We start from the raw sequence: 20,551 nt of genomic DNA, 5'->3' as shown, positions 1-20,551 counted from the left end.
ACAGGGGAGGGGGAGTATCCCTGGGAACAGCCGCGGGGCTGGAAGGAAATAAATGGTGGAGGTGCGCGAGCACCAGAAAGGTTCCTGGTCAAGCGACACTGAGGCTTTCGGGAGCGAAAGAAGGGCGGCAGCACAGGGGGCGACAGTTGGGCAGGCCGAGGGCTTGAATTAGACCGCGGAGGGCGGGGAGTCCCAGATTGAGAGCGGCGCTGCGGAGCGGTAGGCGGGACTAGCGGGAGCGAGGCGGGGATTGGCGGACAGCCCCGGGCCTGCCGTACGTCGCTGGTGACGCACGCCTCGGGGCGGGTGCGCGCGCGTTCAGCGGCCTCTTTGTGTGGTGTCTAGATAGGGGAGCGGAGGTGGCGGGAGCGGCGGCCGTGGTTGTCTCTGAGTCTCCTCGGCTCGCCCTCTAGCCGGCACCTCTCCCCTCCCTCCCCCTTCCTCTTCTCCTTCCTTCCCTCCCCTTCCCTCTTCCCTTCCCCGCCGGTGGCCGGCGGTGGCGGCTCCAGCGGAGGCTGGGCCCAAGCTGTGTGGAGGCCTCGGCGAAAGGCAGCGGCGACGGCGAAGCCTCGGAGCTCGCAGGGCGGGGGCAAGGCCCGGGCCGTGGAGATGGAGAATTCGCAGCTGTGCAAGCTGTTCATCGGCGGGCTCAACGTACAGACGAGTGAGTCGGGCCTGCGCGGCCACTTCGAGGCCTTCGGGACCCTGACGGACTGCGTGGTGGTGGTGAACCCCCAGACCAAGCGCTCGCGCTGCTTCGGCTTCGTGACCTACTCAAATGTGGAGGAGGCTGACGCCGCCATGGCCGCCTCGCCCCACGCCGTGGACGGCAACACGGTGGAGCTGAAGCGGGCGGTGTCGCGGGAGGATTCGGCGCGGCCCGGGGCCCACGCCAAGGTGAAGAAGCTCTTTGTCGGGGGCTTGAAGGGCGATGTTGCCGAGGGCGACCTGATCGAGCACTTCTCGCAGTTCGGCGCGGTGGAGAAAGCCGAGATCATCGCCGACAAGCAGTCGGGCAAGAAGCGCGGCTTCGGCTTCGTGTATTTCCAAAACCACGACGCGGCCGACAAGGCCGCGGTGGTCAAGTTCCACCCGATCCAGGGCCATCGCGTGGAGGTGAAGAAGGCGGTCCCCAAGGAAGATATCCACGCCGGCGGGGGCGGGGGCGGCTCCCGGTCCTCCCGGGGCGGCCGCGGCGGCCGGGGTCGCGGCGGTGGTCGGGACCAGAACGGCCTGTCCAAGGGCGGCGGCGGCGGTTACAACAGCTACGGCGGCTACGGCGGCGGCGGCGGCTACAATGCCTACGGAGGTGGCGGCGGCGGCTCGTCGTACGGTGGCAGCGACTACGGTAACGGTTTCGGCGGCTTCGGCAGCTACAGTCAGCATCAGTCCTCGTACGGGCCAATGAAGAGCGGCGGCGGCGGCGGAGGCAGCAGCTGGGGCGGTCGCAGTAACAGTGGACCTTACAGAGGCGGCTACGGCGGTGGGGGTGGCTACGGAGGCAGCTCTTTCTAAAAAGATACGGAAATGCCTGGGAGTGGCCGTTCTAGGGGTAGCTCTTTTCAACAACCCGAGTGGGGTCACCTCCTAATCCCTTCTTCCTCCCACTGCCTTCCCCGTTTTGCCCTTGGGGGAGCCGCTGCTCAGGCTGCTTACTCTGAGGGGTGTTCCTCTATTTGCCTGCCACCTCTCTTGTCTCTCTATCCGAAGATGGACTCGGCCCCACACACACATTTTTGTGTTACAGTCATTGATGGACTCTATTTTTTTATTATTACTTGGACCTTGGTCGTTTTTATACTAGCAAAACGTCTTGTTTTAATTTGTGTTTTTTTTTTTTTTGGCGGGGAGGGAGTGAACTTGCTGATTGTAGCAAAACCTGGGCGGGGGTGGGGGGTAGTTTACTTTGTTTTAAGTACTTGATAACTGGCAACAGTATTTTCTACGAAACCTACTTGGATTCCATGCCTGAAATTTGGAAGCATATGTACAAAAATCATTTTTACGTTTTATTTTTAATAAATCATTGTGTTTGACCGTACATGTCTAACTTTTTTCCTAGGATTCATTCTATACCGTTTAAAGGGATATTAGTTGATATTTCGTGTTAAATCTTGATGTGTACTTTGAGAAACTTAGGAGGTCGTGTGAGTTTTTTTCCTTGTCGCCCTACTTGTGGCATGTTAAATTTTAACCATTACAGGCAAAAATTTTGAAGTGGATGTGGCTTTAAATATCCTTAGTATCTGTGCATCCACCTATTGTATGTACTAAGCAGTTTGTTTATCATCTTGACATGGTCATTTATTTCTATGATAATTTACTTAGATCTAATATGCTGTGTAGTTTTAAAAAATAGTTTGTGTTAAGCATGTGTTTTCATTCTTATAAACTGTTGAAAAATTCTCAGATGGCCTAGTTTTTCCCTTTTTGATTTGTCTGTACTGATTATAAGTAAGGATTATTCGCCCTTACACTAAATGCATTTTTGTACTTTCAGAGCAGGTTTAAAACAGGTTTTTTTTTTTTTGAACTATTATCTCATGAAAATTCTCCCATCCTTTGTAGCACCTTCTACTGGCAGAAGGATAGTATAGTTGAAGACAGTTGGTTTACAATTGTTTAGGACAGTTGCATCAGATGTAGAAGTTTGCTGTCAAAGATCTGTGTAAACTTGAAGTTACACATTTACTTGTAACTGAAGTGGGCCTCGCAGGAATGTAGTTATCACATTTGCCCTTCATGAGGTTTAAAAATGTAAACTGTTATGCATAGCTTGGGCAATGGCCCCAAATTGCTATGACAACTAATGAACCAGCTATGTGTACTGATAGGTGCAAGTTGTAAAGCAAAGTACCTGTATTCTGCTTGGTTAAAACATGTATATTTGTAGCCCTTTCATGCAATAGAATTCAAGTTGTTTATAAAAACAAAACTGGTAATAGGAGAAAATTTCCTTCTTGAATAGAGATATAGGATAGCAACGTTTATGGATATTACAAATAAAGAATTCAATTATTTACATGATCGAGTGAGAGTATGTGTAACCTCGTGGACGGATTCAGAGTACTTATTCTAAAGCTGATTTCTTGTTATAAAAAATTTGACTTGAAATTGGAAGCTTAAATACAATACTTAGAAGCACTCTGAGAAGATTGAGTTTTAAGATAAAAGAATATTAATGACTTGTTTTTTAGTTCTTGTTACTGTATAATTCTGAGGCCTAATTTTACTGTAATTGTCAGTGCTCTGGCTTTAAGGGGAGAGGTCAAGATTGTTAGGCTAGGTTTTGGGTCTTCAGTACTTTAAAGGATAGCTAACGCCTTGTACAAATATTTAAAGGGACTTATGGCAAGTGGAAGTTGTTGCACATTGAAGTAATATTGAATGCATAGTTATACTGTTTCCTTAATTTTCTGTTTCTTTTTAGTACTAGACAAACTATGGGCTACTTCACTTGATAATTTGGCCTGCATTTTGGAAAGTATGAGAGGATTTGGTTAAATCTTTCATTGTTAAGTATTACTCTTTGAATTTAATTTTTGGGGAAAGTACTTAAGTGGATCAGTTGAAATTCATCTTGCCAAAGGATTGTCATTTTGTACTCCGATCATAGTGGCTTTTACAATGTTGGAAAATGAATTCATGTGAAAGGATTTATTAATTAGGAAAGCTACCTGCTTCGCTCATGGTATATTCATGCTTATTGTGTCTAGTCATAACAAGTTACGTAATCTAGGCTGGTAGTGAGAGGAAAAGCATAGTCTTAATCTTTCCTGGGTTCCTCTTGTCAGTTTTATGTGAACAGTTTTGGCATGTGTGGCATACTGGTTTTGTTTTGATCCTTTTACTTATGAGAATATGAATTTTATTTTAAATTTAGTAAGAATTTAGGGGGAGCAGGTGGAACAGAATCTAGTTTGTAGTATGTTATACTTGATTCTAATTTGAAAGATTAACAAATAAAAATGAACTTTTTTTTGTCTCCGTAATGTGAAGATCTTTTGTATTTATAGTATTTTTAAGGTGGAAGTACTGAAAGTAGTTGGTAAGGGCTTTAAAGGTGATAAGTGTAGTTCTCTTAAAAAACTAGCAAATAGTTAAGATTTGTAATGCTGTCAAGTCTTGTGAATATACTGATTGTTTTTTTTCTCCTGTAAGTTGGTTTGGAACATAAATTCTGATTGTTTTTAAAGTAAGATTAAAGAAATGAGATATTTGAGAATTTGGCATTTATGGTTCTTTTGCTTGAGTAGTTGTGACAGTGTTTGATTTGTAGGCTTATTATTTTTCTTTAAAGTGTACTTATGTTTTGAGAGAATTTGAATTTTAGATTTTGTAAATGTATGAGTTTGCTAGTTGAAAGTGGACCTTAGGATATTGGATTGGCTTGAGGCCCACATCTCCACTGTATAGATTTTACCTGAAAAAACAACTTTTGCAGTTAGAGAAAGTCTTGCATTTTAGATAATTTATCTGTGTAATAGTGTGGTTGAGAAAATTTTCCTTTCAGTCCTATTTTGGCCTTTTGAAACAGAACAACAATGGCAGTCTAAGCCAAGGTGATATAATGCTTTTCTCTTAGTAACTAATTACAGATAACTCAAATGGGTCCTTGTCTTGTACTTTTTCATTAAAAGTAGAAATGTAAAAATTTTTCAGTTAAAAAGTACCTTAAAAAGACTAAATTAATCCCTCCCCCAAAAGTAGTTTCTATTTTACTTTAAACATCTTGCATAACATTTGGATTGTACTAAAGGTCACAGAAAAATACCAGTATTATTAGAGAGTATTAATCTTACTGGTTTTTGGACTGGTGTTTTTTATATAAATTAGAGTAATAACTTGGAAAACCAAACTACACAAAAAACAATCCTATCAATAAGAGCAACCTCTTTATAGCCACTATTAGTAGGTATATTCAGAGGTCTTTGTAATCCCTTATTAATATTTAAAAATACAAAGATGCATTTTTGTTGTGTATATTGTAAACATTCTTCTGCATTGAGATAGGTGGACCTCATTAGCCTGCATAGTGTTCCATAGCATATTTGCCATATCTTAAAATAGTCCTCTAATGGGAGTGAGGTTTCAGTTTCTTTTATGAATAATGAAGGGATGATTGACCTTGTAAATGTTTCTCATCAAATGTGTGCTTAATTGATGAGTAGGCTACAGGACTTGAAACTGATAGAATGAAGCAGTTCTCTGGTGTAGTTCTAGGTGTAGTATATTCATTGATGTACATACTTGTTTTTTAAAGGCTTAGGGTAAACTTGACTAAAATCTCAAAGCTAGAGTGTATATAAATAACAGTATTAATGATCTATGAAGACCATATTGCTGGGCTTCCCTTTTGTTTTCTCTAGTACTGTAAGAAGACTTGCCAATTTTTTCATGTCTACATGTGTCATTTAAGAGTTGTCTGAAAAAAATTGAAATACAATACCTTTTTATTATATATTTGCTTTGTGGTAAGTTAACTTCATTTATTTTAGTTCTTAGTAATTCTATGAAGAGATTTCTATCTCCATTTTGCTTATGAATACAGGCTTATGGCAAGTAATTTAAGATCATGACAATAAGAAATAGGGATCTTTCAGCTTATTTTTAAATCATCTTGTAAAAAGTATTTTTTAACTCATACCTGTATATAGCATCTTTCCAGTTTGTTTTTTTCTAGATCTTAGGCTTATTTGCATGGGTTCTCATTCTTTTTTAGAGCAAAAATGGGATAATTTTATGTATCTGTATAGTTACATGCATGAGTATTTTAGTATCAAACATTTTTACTGGGTGTAGAGCTCTATCATGTAACTACGTGATCTTTTATAGCTTAGATGGACCATAATTTAGTGATCAGAACATCTCTAGTTTTTCTTTTGGTTATAATTTCAAACTCCTTTTGCAGGTTTTAGGTTGCTACTTAGAACATGTCCAAGAAGGAAGAGCATGTAGGTTTTGCCAAAAGGATTTGTTGTACCAGTGTGCAGGAAATCTGTGAGAGCCCTACAAAGAGTTGCTCATTCTTATTTTTTCTTGCCCTCCTCCACTCCACCTTCTTTCCTCTTTCTTCCCTCTCCCTGTGATACTGGATTCTGTAATCTTAATATTAAATTTTGCTTTATCCTAATTTAAAACGTCTCCATTTAAAGCAAGCTTTACTGCTCTTATTTTCTGAAGAAACTATACAATGAGGTCTGAGGTTACTTTATTACTGTAAAATACTGGATTTTTTTTTCCTGTGTTTGGTTTTTTGCTCTTTATCCTACCTACAGTTTACGAGATACACAGTACACAAATGATAGCCATTTGTGGATCTGAGGTTTTGAATACAAGAATTGCCTTTAGTTAAATTTTTTAAAAAAATGGGTTGCTGCTTCCTCAAGAAGCTTTTCAAGAAAACAACACATTGAAAAGGGTTTGCTCAGCATCAGAGTCAAGCAACACAAAATCTGGATTTCTAGTTGAAGTATGGATTTAAAGCCTGTTTAATTTAGATGAATCAATGGGTTTTCTCTGATACATATTTGTGTAGGTCCTTTCAGGTTTGATACTATTCTTTAGTCACATTGGATAATTCATTAACGGCATTCAAAAGAACCCTTAGATTTGTTATTAATATGCATTCAGAAAAGTTTACTTTAGTATTAGCCGAATAAGAACTAACCTGTCAAGGTACTCACAGTTTGTGGAGTAAGGGTTTAAAAAAGGCAATGTAGATGTTGCAGAAGTGAATATGAGCATGAGTGACTGGATATTAGTCGCTTTCTTTGTTAGGACAAAATACTTGGCACCCACGATTTTCTTTTTGGCATTTTAAAAGATTTTATTAGTACATTTTAGATACACATAATAACTTTGCATCATAAAGAATTTGTACCTGTACATGATTTATCTTGGTTCTTTTTACCCCATTCCCCTTCCTTCCCTCTTCCCCTCCTTATTTAGAAATATTTGCTTCATTTTTTTTCTTGTCTCTACTGTCTTCCTTCTCCTTTGTTCCCTATCTCTTTTGAACATTTTCTTCCCATTTGCCAGTATCTGTTATACATTTTGGTCCTTAGCCTTTTGGTTTCTCACATCAGGGAAACAATGCAGTTTTTAAATGTGTGTCTGATTTATTTCACTTAAAATAGTCCCAAGATGTATCCATTTAGCTAGAAATGTCTCAAGCTTTTTATGTCAAGGTAAGTACCCTGTGTATGACAAACCACATATTTATATGTTCATCAGTTGGTGGGCATTTGGGCGGTTTCCAAATTTAGCTGTTACAGACTGCTGTAGCTGTGTATGACACTAATAATTCTTTTGGGAAGATAACCAAGAAAGGAAATAGAACCTCTAGTTCTAGTTTAAGAAATCCCCACACTGATTTCCACAGTGGTTGTACCAGTCTGCCCTTCCAGTAACTGGAAAAATGTTCTTTTCCCCCATACTTCCACCAGCATTGGTCATGTAGCTGATTTCTCTTTGTTTTTGAGACAGGCTTTCACTGTGTAGTACAGGCCAGACTTGAATTTGCTTATGCAGCCTTGATTGGCCTCAAACTCACTGAGCTTCTGAGGCAGCCTCTGGGATTATGAATGTACCACTACACTGGCTGGCTTGCTCTCTGGAGTGAGATGCAATCAGCATTTTAATTTGCATCTCTTGAATGGCCAATGATGTTGAACATTTTTTCATATATTTTATTTGCTGTTTGTACTACTACATCTGAGGTATCTGTTCATTCCAATGGCTATTTTCTAAGTGGGTCTTTAAATTGGGGGGGGGGTTTCCTGATTTTTTTGAGATCTTGTTCTAGGTATTAGTCCTTTTTCTGAGGAACAGCTGGCAACATTGTTTTCTCACACTATGGGCTGTCTCTTTACTCTTGTGTTTTGTTCTTCTGCTGGTTGGCACCCACAGTTTAAGGAGAGGTTTAGTTTGGCTCACAAGTTTTGGAAGTTACTGTCTATGGCCAGAGGAAAACTGCTGTTCAATCCCAGGAAGCAGAGAAGTAACCAGAGCAAGAGAGCAACCTCCAAAGGCACCCCTGTGACCACCTCCTCCAACTAGGCCCCACCTTCCAGCCGTGGATTAATTTGGTAAGTGTAGTGCTCCATCATCCATTCACTGGAAAGCCCTGCCTCTACATGAGACTTTTGGGGGACATTATGAGGTACAAACCAACATTGTGGATCAAGGAAAATGTTATAGAAGACAGCAGTACATAGATTGTGTGGAGAAAGCGGCAGGGGTATTCCACAATTTATGCTGAGATGCAGAGTATGATGTGCTGAGTTCCTCTCATCTTTAAAGTGTTACAACAGTGTCCATCAACAGGTGAATGGGTAAACAAAATGTACAGTGGAGTGTTACATATAAGAAGAAATGAAATTCTGGAATGTGCTACAACACAAATTTGAAAATAGAACTTTGAAAAAAAGATTTACCAAGTGCAATGAGCCAGACACAAAATGTTCAGATTTTTATTAATCCATTTTTATTAGTACTTACTTGCTGTACATGTTTATGGGCCTTGTGTGGAGTTGGTACAAGTACATAACACATCCAAATTTCTCCTTCCCCTTTTCTTCCCTTTTTCTCCTCTCTCCAGCTCTTAATCCCCTTCCCATCTGAGAAAGAGCTATTCTGCTACTTACCATTGTATATCTTTTATTTTGCTCTTTATAATTTGAGCTCATATGAGAGAAACTGGTATTTAAACTCGTGTATCTGATTTATTTCACTTAACATTATAGTCTCAAAGTGCATCTATTTTCTTACAAATGACAGGTTTATCTTCCTTTCTGGCAGAGTAGTTTTTCGTTGGGTGTAAAGGCTACATTCTTTATTCATTCACCCAAATGATCAATTTTTGATTGATTGCACTTACATGAGGACAGACAGGTTCATAGACATAGAAAGTGGAATATGGCAGGGGATATAGTTCAGGGGTAGAGAACATGTCTAGCAGGGGTAAGGCCCTGGGTTCAAACAAAAGAGCAGAGGTTGAAACAGGTTGGAGGGAAGAGGCAATAGGGAGTTACTGTTTAAGGAGGACAGAGCTGTTTTGGGGATGTTAAAGTTCTGGAAATGAATATGGGCAAAAGTGGCACCCACTTACACTACCAATGAACCATGCATTAAAAGTTTAAAATGGCAAATTTAATGTATATTTTACTACAATAAAAATGTAATATGTATGTAAATATATTAAAGTAGTAGGATTAAAATTATATCTTTAAAAATTTAAATGAAATGAGAGATTGAAGTTATCTAGTTGCAATATTTACAGCTGCAAATGCTCTTTTTAAAATGCTACAGAATTATGAAGTTCTCCATCCTATTTCTGTTCTTTGTGTCCTCCTTTTTCCCAAACTTGAAATTGTCTCCTACTGAGCTCCCATAGTACCTTTTCTGCACTTGAATGTTTTATTTTTTATTTTGCATTCGGTTCACATAAGATTTATGTTGTAGCTTCCTGGTACACTCCACTGCATAGACAGAATAGAAGATATTCAACAAGTTGACCAAACTATACGCATGCTAGTGTACACAGCACTACCGGAATTCCTGTGCATAGTTGTATATGGGTTTCACGTGACTTTAAGCATGTACCTCCCCAATTACATGCTTGCTAGCTGTACAGACCTGGCCTTAGTCACAATCACAGATGCATACATTGTTACCATTGTTTTTTGTTTGTTTGCTTGCTTGTTTTGAGACAGGATCTCTATGGAGCTTGGCTAGACTTGAGCAAACTACGTAGACCTGGCTGATTTTGAAATTGCGGCAATCCTGCCTCAGACTCCTGAATGCTGGCATTACAGGCACAGCAGCCAGCTCATTGTATTCTTGACTTTGGGGCTGTGTGTCATCTGTATTTTTATGTAAGCAGCCTAGTTTGGTTTGCAGCTGAAAAGAACTGAAGGGGATAAGTCAAAGGCAGCAGATGGATGACAGTATCAATGCAGTCGGTTTAAAATTGCATGCATATATGGAAGAGCTGTAAAAATTAATGCTCAGTCTTGAATAGAATGTGAAAGAAGCAAGGTTTTATTGATTCATTCTTTGTTCATTTATTTTTGCCTCCCTAAATCCTTGGTGTGAAATGAGGTTTTTTTTGTTGTTGTTTAGAAGAGATATATGTGTTCGCCAGCAGAGGGCACCAGCTGTGGGATTGCAGATTTAGGAGAAAATGGAAACTCTTAGTGATTGGAATGCGTTGAAGGCCCTCTTATGCTGTTATCATTGGTCTAATCTCTGACTGTTTTGAGGGCCAGTAGTGTTCCTCTGGTTTTCCTTAAGAGCAGTCTTTGGCTAGGCCTGTTTGGTAATCTAGATGACCGGAAGATTGTATTATGATAGATGTTTGGAAGCCTCAGCTACCATCTTGCATGTAATATCTTTAGAGGTCCAAATACTCTTGTTCCTTATCTAGGGGTGAGATGGAAAGGGTGTTAGGCCAGGCATCTAAGGGTCTCAGCCCACATCTAGCTTGGGTCAATGGTCTTGAGCGAGGTGCTTTCTGTTTCTGTTTCAGTCAGTTTATCTAAAACAGAGGTGGTAAGGCAGGGGTAGTGCCTGCTGTGTAGATTTGCTAACAGTGGGCTCTGAAGTCACTTAAGCCTGGGTTCAAATTCCAGCTTTGCTGTTTACCTTCTGTGGGGTCTTAAGGAAGTTTATTTAACCCTCAGGACAACAGTTTTCCCATAGTTAACATCCTCACAGGACTGTAAACATTAAATGAAGAGTGGTACGTAGAAAGTGAGTTCAAGGCCTGACCTAGATGAAGTATTCAAGTAAGTGGGAGTTATTACTATTTGGGGCATGTTACCTTGAATCAAAGGAGATAATGGGTGAGAAGCATTTTGTAAGCTTAAAAGTGCCACACAAATGCTCATAGATGATTTACATTTGAATCTCTGGTCATGGATTTTTCACTCTCAGAGGAAAAGTCATAAGCCAGATATTCTTCTGGATAATGTGCTGCTCTGTTTACTTTTTGATTTTTGGAGGCCTGAAGTTCCTTTTATTTTTTAAAATTTTGCTATTTTTTCATTAGTATATTTGTAGCACATAATGATCACATTCATTGTGGGAAGTTTATACATGTACGTAACACATCTTAATTCTTTTTTTATCCCCTTCCCTTTCTCTCCCTTCCTGCTCCCACCTGCTTTTTCTCCTCCCCAATTGCAGAAGCTGTTTCCAGTTTTTTCAACTTTTAAAGAAAATTTATTTTCCTTCCTTCCCTTCCCTTCCCTCCATCTCTTGTTGCCCTTCCCATTTGAAAAAGGTTTTCTACTTTTAAGTTTTTTTTCCTCCTTTTTTCTTTGGGTATCTCACATAAGAGACATTGTGATACTTAAACACTTCACTTAAGATTATGGTCTCCAGTTACATCCATTTACCTTAAAATTCCCAAGTATATCCTTTTTTATGGCACATTAGTATTCTTTTGGATATAAATACCACATTTACTTTATCCATTCATCTGTTAATGGGCATATGGACTATTTCCAAGATTTATCTTGTGCTGCTGTAGCCATGGGTTTGCATCTATCTTTGTCATATGATGCCTCTTTCAAAGATATCTAGAAAGGGAGATAGCTGAATCAAATGGAATTTCTAGTTTTAGCTTTTTGAGGAATCTCCATACTGATTTCCATAGTGGTTGTACATGTTTACACTCCCATTGACAATGGAGAAGGATTCCTTTTTTTCCCTGTACCTATAGTACTCAGAAAAAGGAGACAGAAGAAGGTATCAGGAATTGGAAAGATATCCCCTCTTCCAGGATAGGTAGAACCAATGTCTGTGAAAATGGCCAAAACTTATGCAGATTTGATGCAGTTTCAATCAAAATACTCATTGCTCACAGAACTAGAGTAAACAATCCTAAAATTTGAGACAGGAGAGACCTAGGCTAGCACAAGCAATTCTGGTCAACAAAAAGTTAGGTGTGTGTGGGGGGCATCACAACCCTACACCTCAGTTATATCACAAAGCTACAGTGATAAGAACAGCATGGATTGGCAAAAAACAACGCTTGTGGATCAGTGAATCAGAACAGAAGATTTTTCAAATGGGAAGGGGAACAAGATGCTAAGAGAACTTCAGGCACACTCAGCTATCTTATCTTTGACAAAGGGACCAAATACTTTTGTAGAGGAAACATAGTCTCTTTAACAAATGGTGCTGGGAATAATGACAGCGATTGAATCTAGACCCATATTTCTCACAATGCACTAAACTAACACAAAAATGGATCAAAGATAAATATTAAAACAACTACTTAATCTGATGGAAGAAAATAGGTAAAACTTTTGAGGACACAGGTGTAGGCAAAGACTATCTGAACAAATTCTTAGTTGTGTAAGAAGTAATATGGAGGATCAACAAATAGGGAGTCACATCAAATTAAAAAGATTCAGCACAGGCTGAGTGTGGCAGTGTATTGCCTATAGTCCTATCGCTTGGGAGGCTGAGACAGGAGAATCATCTGCGACTTTAGGGCTGGGCTAAGCTACATAATGAGATGCTGTCTCAGAAAGCCAAAACCAAAACTGAATAACAAAGATTCTACACAGCAAAGCTACCAATAGTGTGAAGAGACAACCTTCAGAATGGGGAGAACTTTTTGCTAGCTAGTTCTCAGGCAGAAAGTTATTACCTGGGATATATAAAGAATTAAAACCAGACCCTCCCCCAAATTTAAAGAGTCAGTCCAGAAATGGGCATTTGAAATGAAAAGACACTTCTCAGATGAAGTACAGTCAACAAATACATGAAAAAAAAATTCAATATTGCTAGCCATTAAAAACTGTAAATTAGGGGCTGGGGATTTAGCTCAGTGGCATAAGCAACTACCTTGCAAGCAGGCAGTCATGAGTTTGATCCCCGGTACCGATAAAAAAGAAAAAGACCAAAACAAGCAAACAATAAAACTCCTGTAAATTAAAATTAATGTACATTAAAGTGTAAATTAATTAAAGTGTAAATGTCAACACTGACATTCCATCTCCAGAAAGAATAGTAATCATCAAGAGATCAACGTTTTCATTTTCTGCCTGGCTTTCTCAGGCCACTAAGCAGGCAGTTAGAGGAAGAGTGAGTGAGTGGTTCCTAACCTGAGGGAAAGTCTTGGTGGTGGAGGTGGAGGTGGGACTGTTTGGCTCTCACCTAGTCCTTGCTGATATGATGGTGGGACTGTTTGGCTCTCACCTAGTCCTTGCTTTGGAGATGTGACTGGCTCCAGGGAAGGCCCTTCCCTGGCACTGTTTTCCTTGATTCCAAGCCCCCAAAGGTTTATAGAGTTTTAAGGTATCAGTTGTGCAGCATTCACATAGACAATGAGAAGAATGGCTGCTATTGGCTCCATGGTGCTTATCATAGGCCTAGTTTTCTGCTAAGTGCTTTACATACTTTCACATTTAAACCTAACAACCCTGGAAAGTAATTAATTTTCATTTATTTACAGGAAGAAAATTGAGGCTTGCAAGGTAACTTGCCTAGAGTCATGTTGCTGGTAAGTATGTTTGGACTGTGCCTTGTGATTCTAATTGTGCACTTTTCATGGTTCTAGGTGGTCTTTGCATTCAGCTGTGTATTACAGTCACCTATGAAGTATATTAACATTCCTATGTTTGGTCTCAGAGTCCACAGGTTTGAGGTAGACCTTGAAGTTTTTTGGGTTTCTTGTATTTACCGAGGCATAACTTGCATAAAGTTTATATTTAAGTGTACAGTTTGAAAAAACACTAGCAGTTGGATACAGTCATGTCAGTATTGTCACAGGCAAGATATAGAATATTTCCTTAACTCTAGAAACTTTCCTTGTGCCTTTTGGTTTCCTAATGCCTGTATCTTCAACCTGCTAAGCAGATGGTTCTAATGCACAGCTGGATATGGGACCACTATACTGTGGCACGGTGATTTCAAATGTAGGAATTGAACCCTTGGAGAAGGAGGGTTTGGGCCAGAAAAGAAGCATAAGCACTCTTGAAAATGATTGACTTCTTTGTCTCCAGATAAACTGTGTTTTACTGCATTCCTGTGCTGAGAAGGAATATGAAAGAAAGAACTTTGTAGAACAAGCCTTGTTTAAAAAAACAAAGTTTCTCCTCTAAATGGTTTCTTCCCAGACAATGTTAAGAGTTGAAGGATTTTGAATTAAACTGGTGTCCATGGCTGGATAAATTGCTTTGGAATGGCAATCTGGAGTCACCTGATAAGAGTTGGCAGCTTGCAGCTGGAGCCTGAGAGTGGGTGGGAACTAGGCTGAGGTGTGGGTGCTGCTACTGGGCAGTGTAAAGCTGAGGCCTTTTCCTTGGGGCGCACAGCACTTGGGTTCCTTCCATTCTTGTCTGTGAGGATCTAACAGTAATTCTCCTTAATCTCACATTCAGTCAGAAAAACTAGCCTATCGCACACAGGTTCAAGTTCTGACTCTGAGAACAATTGGGTAAGGTAGAAAATATAAACTGTAGCTCTGGAACCAGAGAAGATTTGAGTGAGGCCAGTTATTTTTGACTCTTGGCTCAGCTTTGCCATCCCTCCAACCCCGGCCCTCATTCATGGATAGTGAGTGGTAAATAAGGTGACAGGTGGTAGCAGGATAATTTTGACACACTGTAGTGACATCAGTTAGTATGACAAAAGTAGGATTGAAAGGAAATTCTGTGAACATTTTTATGTTAGTTCTAATAATTATTTTTTATTGTGGCTTTAATAATTGTGTTTTGAAATTGAAATATGCTCCATGTTAAATATTCCCTGTCTGAACTGTTTTCTTTTTCTGGTTAGATAGGGCGTTTCCCCCTTTCCTGTATGGTGAAGAAGATGTGAATGAAGGTATTTACAAGAGATGAGTCATCTCGTGTTATGTCCCCTTACAAATCACCCAGCTGCTTCCTGGTGGGTCGCTGCACTCGGGCACAGATGCTGAGATTCAGCTTCCTTATTTGTGGCATTCAGCTTCTTGTGGTCCCTGCAAGTGACCTCAAGAGGAAATATCTGGAGCAGAGCTACAAAACTGATTAGAGGAGGAAGGGACAGAGAGGGAGAAAATTATGAGGACTGTTGTTGTGGAAGGAAAAAGTGAGGAGACTGGGCTGTGGCATGTTGATAAAATTGCCCAGGCCTCTTCTCATTTCAGAGAGACTGCAGAGTTAGGGAAGGTAATCTTTTGAGTGGAGCACTCTGGCTCCTTTGAGTTCAGAAAGTTATGTCAAATTTATGAAAATTTACTTTTCATTCTGTTACCTTAGTGTTCATCCCTCCACTGTATGTTTTTAGCACTTTATAAGAGCGAAGAAATTTAACAGGTCAAAATTATAATCGCAATGGTATCATCTCTCATACTTTCACAAACATTGTATTGCTCTCTCTCAAGCTCCCCACCAACGATTACAGTTAGACAAATATTTCTTAAAAATTCACACACATTATGCTGAGGAAAAAAAGGAGACATTTGAAATCTTTTTAGAATCAAGGGTGTGTGTTTTTAAATTGTGATACTAGGGATTGAAACAAGGACCTTTGCACTGAGTTACACCCCTAGTGTTTGAACCTTTTGAAAATTTATTTATTTTTACTTTTGAGACAGAGACTTACTAAGTCACTAAATTACCCAGGCTGTGTTAGAACTTCTGAATGAACTGCCTCAGGCTCCTAGAATGCCGAGGTTTTAGAGCAGAAAGGGACTCTGGAGCGTGGTCTGAACACATCTTGTGAGAGTGGGACTGTGTGAGCTCAGAGCCCAGAGCCCAGAGTGTGGGGAAGATTAGCTAAGTCAGGGCTGCTCAGCCAGCAGCTGCTAGGGTGGATCCTGAAACGCCATGCATTTACTGTATGGCACCGAGGAGCCCTAGAATAGAGATGCTCATATCTAATTATATTGAGGCATCAACCTTCTGGGCCACCTTTTGTTTTGTTTTTTATTTTTGGTACTGAGAATTGAACTCAGGACCTTGCACTTGCCAGGCAGGCGCTGTGCCACTAAGCTATATCCCTGACCCTGGGTCACCTTTTTGTAGCTAGTCACCTCATTACCTTTATGCCTGTTAAGCTGTGGCTAGAGACATAGTTTATGTCTCTTTGCCTTTTGCAAGGTTATACTTCAGTGCAGAAGACAAACAATAAATTGCCGTAGACAATATATTGGGTGTAGGAGGAACAGAACAATACATTTTGTAGTTAGGGTACTTGGGTAGAAGTGACTAGGTGTGGGTAGGGTTAGAGGAAATTCTGTGAAGAACCTGGGATTTGACTACCCTTCCAGAAAAATGCCAGGGTTGAAACTGGAGAAATCATTGCAGGTAGGGAGTTAAATGAGTCTAAATGGAAACTCAGCAGCTGGCAATGACAGAATATGAGCTTTAGCAGAAGATGGGGATTCAGAAAAAGACTTACTGGTTAGAGCCATAGTTTAAATCAGTTCAAAATAGAATTTAGGAAGATATTTTAGGGCTGTGCTATGAGAGTGGTGGCTTTTCAGTGTGGGAGTTGAGTGCATGCATTGTGATGGCTTTGCTGCAGTAGTCTTTGGCCTCTTACAGTAAAATAGTGTATATCAATTTTACCTGTTTTTCTAATTTCTTCTTTTTTCCATATTCTTTTAAATTTCTTTGTGTTCTCTTCTGTTCTATTAGGTTCTTTTTCCCTAACTTCTTTCCATCTTCCAAACTCTTAGAGCTACTCTAGAATTTGGGAGAAGAAATTGGAATATGAGTTGTGACCCACAAATGAATTTCCACTGGTGGATAAACTCCACTGCAGGCCACAGAGGGGCCTCCTCATTCCAACAATCTGGCCAGGATGACAGACTGAGCCTGTAGGGAGGGGCGGGGAAGGGGCAAGTATTTCTCAGGCTAGTGAGAAACGGGCCTGATTCTTTGCAGTGCAGGCAGTGAAGGCAGGAGCCCCTGGGGTGGGCAGGTCGCCCTGGCTTGGAATGTCTGGGCAGATGCACAGGCAGCTGGAAAGGTGGCACCGCACTTGGGGCACTGAAGCTGCCGCTGTTCCTAGGAGACGGAGGAGCCTGCGGGGGAGGGGGAGCAAGTGGATTGCTGCTTTTAGCAGCTGAAAGGGCTGCAGGGAGCGCTGGGTAAGACATTTTCTACTGCTGCTGCTTCTGCGGTAGAAGCTGCCTGGAGTAAGTCAGAGGAAGGAGGATCCAGAGGGAGGAGGCTGCAGTTGCAGCCATGCTGAATCACAGTTGCTGATCAGATCTCCTGCTAGGCTGCTAGGAGAATCCAGATAAGAGCTAGGATTCCTGGGTGCATGCACAGTTCAGCGGCTGTCACCCCTACTGGGCCTCACACAATGGAGGGTGAAAGGTATGTATGTGTAAGTGTATGTCGTGTGTGTGTGTGTGTGTGTGTGTGTGTGTGTGTGTGCGCGCGCGCGCGTGCGTGCGTGTGTGTAAGGAAATATGTGCTTACAGTGCAGCTACCAGCTTTTGTATTTGCATTCACTGGGGAGTGTTGGAAAGCTTGGCCACTGATGGATCCCGAGGGGCAGTAGTAAGTGGGGAAGCCCTTTTCCAAACCCACCCCTTGTAGGACTGGAAGCTCTAGAGATCTGGTTTCCACAAAGGAAGCTGTGGGTTTGTTGGGCAATGGAGCACACCGAAAGAAGGGACTTCCTGGCTGATGTTGGGGAATAGTTTCGGCACAGGCTGACTCAGGCTTGTCTTCCTCAGGCTGTTTTAAGGAGGCGTTTCCCTTTCCTGGCTTCTTTTCCCCAGGTGTATTTTTTTCCGTTGATTGGGGGTGTTGATGTCTTAGCAGTGCTTGCCTAGTGCAGAGCACTTGTATTCTTTATACCGAAGTGCCCAAATCTTCAGGAGGCATGTCATGCTGATGGCTTTCCTAAAAAATGTGTGTGTGTGTGAATGTGCGTGTGCGCGTGTGTGAGCATATACACATGTTCTGGGTTGAGGGGGAGAAACAAAGTCTGATGACACTTCCACTGAACCTAGTTTTATCTCTGTCAAAAAGTTTATGACTGATCTTACAAGATCTATGCTTTGAAGGAACTCTTACTTCTTCCATCTGGGGTTCCTTAAGAAATTGGAATCAGTAGGAGGGATTTTTAAGTACTTGTGTTTAGTCAGAGCTAACTAGCCTGGGTTTATTTTCTGTCAGGTGCATGCATTCAAATTTTTAAATTATCTAAGATACTGACCTTTCCCTATTGAAGGTGGACAGTGCTATCCTGGGGTGGGTCATTCCTCTGTCTGGACTAGAAGTCTCCTGAGTGCCAATCTCTTCCTTCTGTGGATCTGTGCTTATGGATAGAGACTACACCTAAAATTTTTCGTGAGCAGGGAAGACTGCAGGGAAGTGTCAGGCCAGGGCAGTGTAGTACCTAGGGGAAGATTGACAATAACTGGTTGGTTAAATGGCAATAAGTTCAACTAAGTCATCACTGTCTAGAGAATACCTTGATAAACATTTTCCTTTGCACTGGTTGCCCTGTCCTGCATCTCACAGGGCAGAATGATATTAACAATGTGGACCTTACTGGAACTGGCATGATTGTTGGGTGTCATTTGTCAGAATGAGAACAAATGTTGAAAGAGGCCCTGAGGACTGTTTCTTCATGTCATGCCCACAGAAAAATTCTGGGACCTTGCAGACATTGTACTGCCTGTGCAACCCCTTTCTGGGTACACTTTGCAAATGGAGCTTCACATTGAACTTCATGTGGCCTCTTGGGCAATAGAGCATCTAAAAGACCTTGGAGCAGAGGTGGACAATGTCTCCACCTTTTCTCACTGGTCTAATAGCACAGTGATATGACCGAGATGTACTAAGGCTGTTTTTTTGGCCCATGGAATACTGGGGCTAAAAGGCTGCTGGGAGACTTCCTGCAGCTAATGGAGCCCTTTAGGGCACTGACTGTTTCCAGTTTTGTGTTCAGAAATGTAATGATCCCTTGACTCTCAAGGAGCTCTGCTGTTTTTCAGAACTCTGATGCTTTTAGCTGAAATAGCTGATGTATATGACTCGTGAGTACCTGGTTGCATGTTCTTTTGCTTTTCATCTGCTGGATACAGAGAGTAGACAAGAAAAACAAACTGTGTGCTTCCAGTATTCACCAGGCCATCCAGCTCACTACGTTTTGATTCTATCCAAGTCCAGCTTATATGTCAAGCATTCAAGTCTTCTGAGACCTGGCTCCTATCTCTATTCCCACTGCTTACTCATAGGTCTAGCAACAGTTTATTGGTCTCCTTCATCACCATCCGTTCTGTACATTACTCTAGCTACTTCACATCCTTTGCACCCACACTATGCTTGAATGGATCCCTTTCTCTTCCTCTTTTGCAAAAGATATATATATATATATATATATATATATATATATATATATATATTTTTTACTTTGTTTTAGCAACTCAGCTTTCCTAGTCTTCACTGATATTCTTAATATCTCTAATGTGTATCTCATAATTGAGTACTATATAGTTCTACCAGATCTTTTTGTGCTTTTGTTTCGTGTATCTTACAAGTATCCAATCTTGGAGACAGGTCCTCTAGGGCAAGTATGATGACTTGTACCTCTGTCTGAAACTTTCTCTTTGACTACTCTGTGGCCATACCATAGCAGGTTCTGGGAAGTTATTTGACTGTTAACTGATAACTTTTGTGGGAAACTCTTATTAACTAAAAAGAAAATTGGTGAGAGAATTAGAGATTGAAACCTTTGTCCAATGGGTTCATGCTTGGGAAGAAGCCTTATGCCAGTTTGGATGCACGACCTCATGAAATGCTTTGAGGTAAAAGAAGAACAGAGGGAAGTAACTTGTTTTACAAGTTCTCTGATGGTTGAGGGCCATGTAATCCAAATCACCATCCTAGGATCACGTGTCAAACCTCCAGGGACTGGAAGGATCCTGAATCTGGTGCTTGTTCCATATTTAACCTGCCAAAGCTTAACTGAGGTTGTTTTTAAGCATTAAAAATTTCCAGCCAAGAAGTTGCTAATGAGTAATTTTCTTTCTTTTCCATAAGGGTATGAAAATACCTTCTACTCTGAAAGACTGTTAATTAAAAGCATAGGCTTTGGAGTAACATAGACCTAGTAGTGAATATACCTTACAAACTGTATGACCTTGAGTGTGTCACCTTTATATAGGACTGATTTTCCTTTTCTATGTAAAGGAATGAAAACAATGTCTATACTTCTTGGGATTGTCTTGCAGATTAAATGAGTCAAGGTATATAAGGTACCTAGGACATTTTTCTGGTACAGAATAAGCACTCGGTAGATGATACTGGCTGTTGTTATTGCTGACTCTCTATTACCATGTTGTATCCTGTGAGTTGCTGCTGGTATACTAACCAAGGCATATTTTAGGGTTTTTCTAAATTTACCATCCAAAGGAGATTACAAGTAACCATTCTGAAAAAACTAAGAAGAGCTTATCAGGCCATCATCTTGCATATCTAAACTATTTCCTTAAAACACGATACCTAATAGGTCATGATATTTCCTCTTTCATTTGGTTTTCTCCAAGATGTACTTTAATCTAGATACTTTAGTGGTTTGG

General features: G+C 40.9%; 2 protein-coding genes across 9 annotated transcripts in view; both read left to right on the top strand.

Moving 5' to 3' along the window:
* The first annotated feature begins 299 nt into the window (after positions 1–299).
* Hnrnpa0 (heterogeneous nuclear ribonucleoprotein A0) lies at positions 300–3,022 on the top strand. The gene has a single exon (XM_005005194.4). The coding sequence runs from the start codon at positions 610–612 to the stop codon at positions 1,513–1,515; it is 906 nt and encodes a 301-aa protein (XP_005005251.1). The 5' UTR covers positions 300–609; the 3' UTR covers positions 1,516–3,022.
* A 3,918-nt stretch (positions 3,023–6,940) lies between these two features.
* The window catches only part of Klhl3 (kelch like family member 3), a 111,123-nt gene continuing 97,512 nt past the window's right edge, over positions 6,941–20,551 (top strand). For 3 of the 8 annotated variants that reach the window (XM_063230928.1, XM_013156167.2, XM_003473175.4), the window contains exon 1: positions 16,877–17,330. In XM_063230928.1, coding sequence (XP_063086998.1) covers positions 17,275–17,330 — 56 coding nt within the window. In that variant the 5' untranslated portion in view covers positions 16,877–17,274. Of the gene's footprint in view, positions 8,091–13,471; positions 13,520–16,876; positions 17,331–17,419; positions 17,517–20,551 lie in introns of those variants that run through there. The other 5 variants (XM_063230931.1, XM_063230929.1, XM_063230932.1 and 2 more) reach the window with 3 other exon arrangements.

Source organism: Cavia porcellus, unplaced genomic scaffold, assembly GCF_034190915.1.
Source record: "Cavia porcellus strain 051 isolate PalLab524CR breed Dunkin Hartley unplaced genomic scaffold, mCavPor4.1 scaffold_19, whole genome shotgun sequence".
Classification (NCBI taxonomy): Eukaryota; Metazoa; Chordata; class Mammalia; order Rodentia; family Caviidae; genus Cavia; species Cavia porcellus.
Note: the sequence above shows the minus strand (reverse complement) of the source record. Positions and strands in the feature narration are given on the sequence as shown.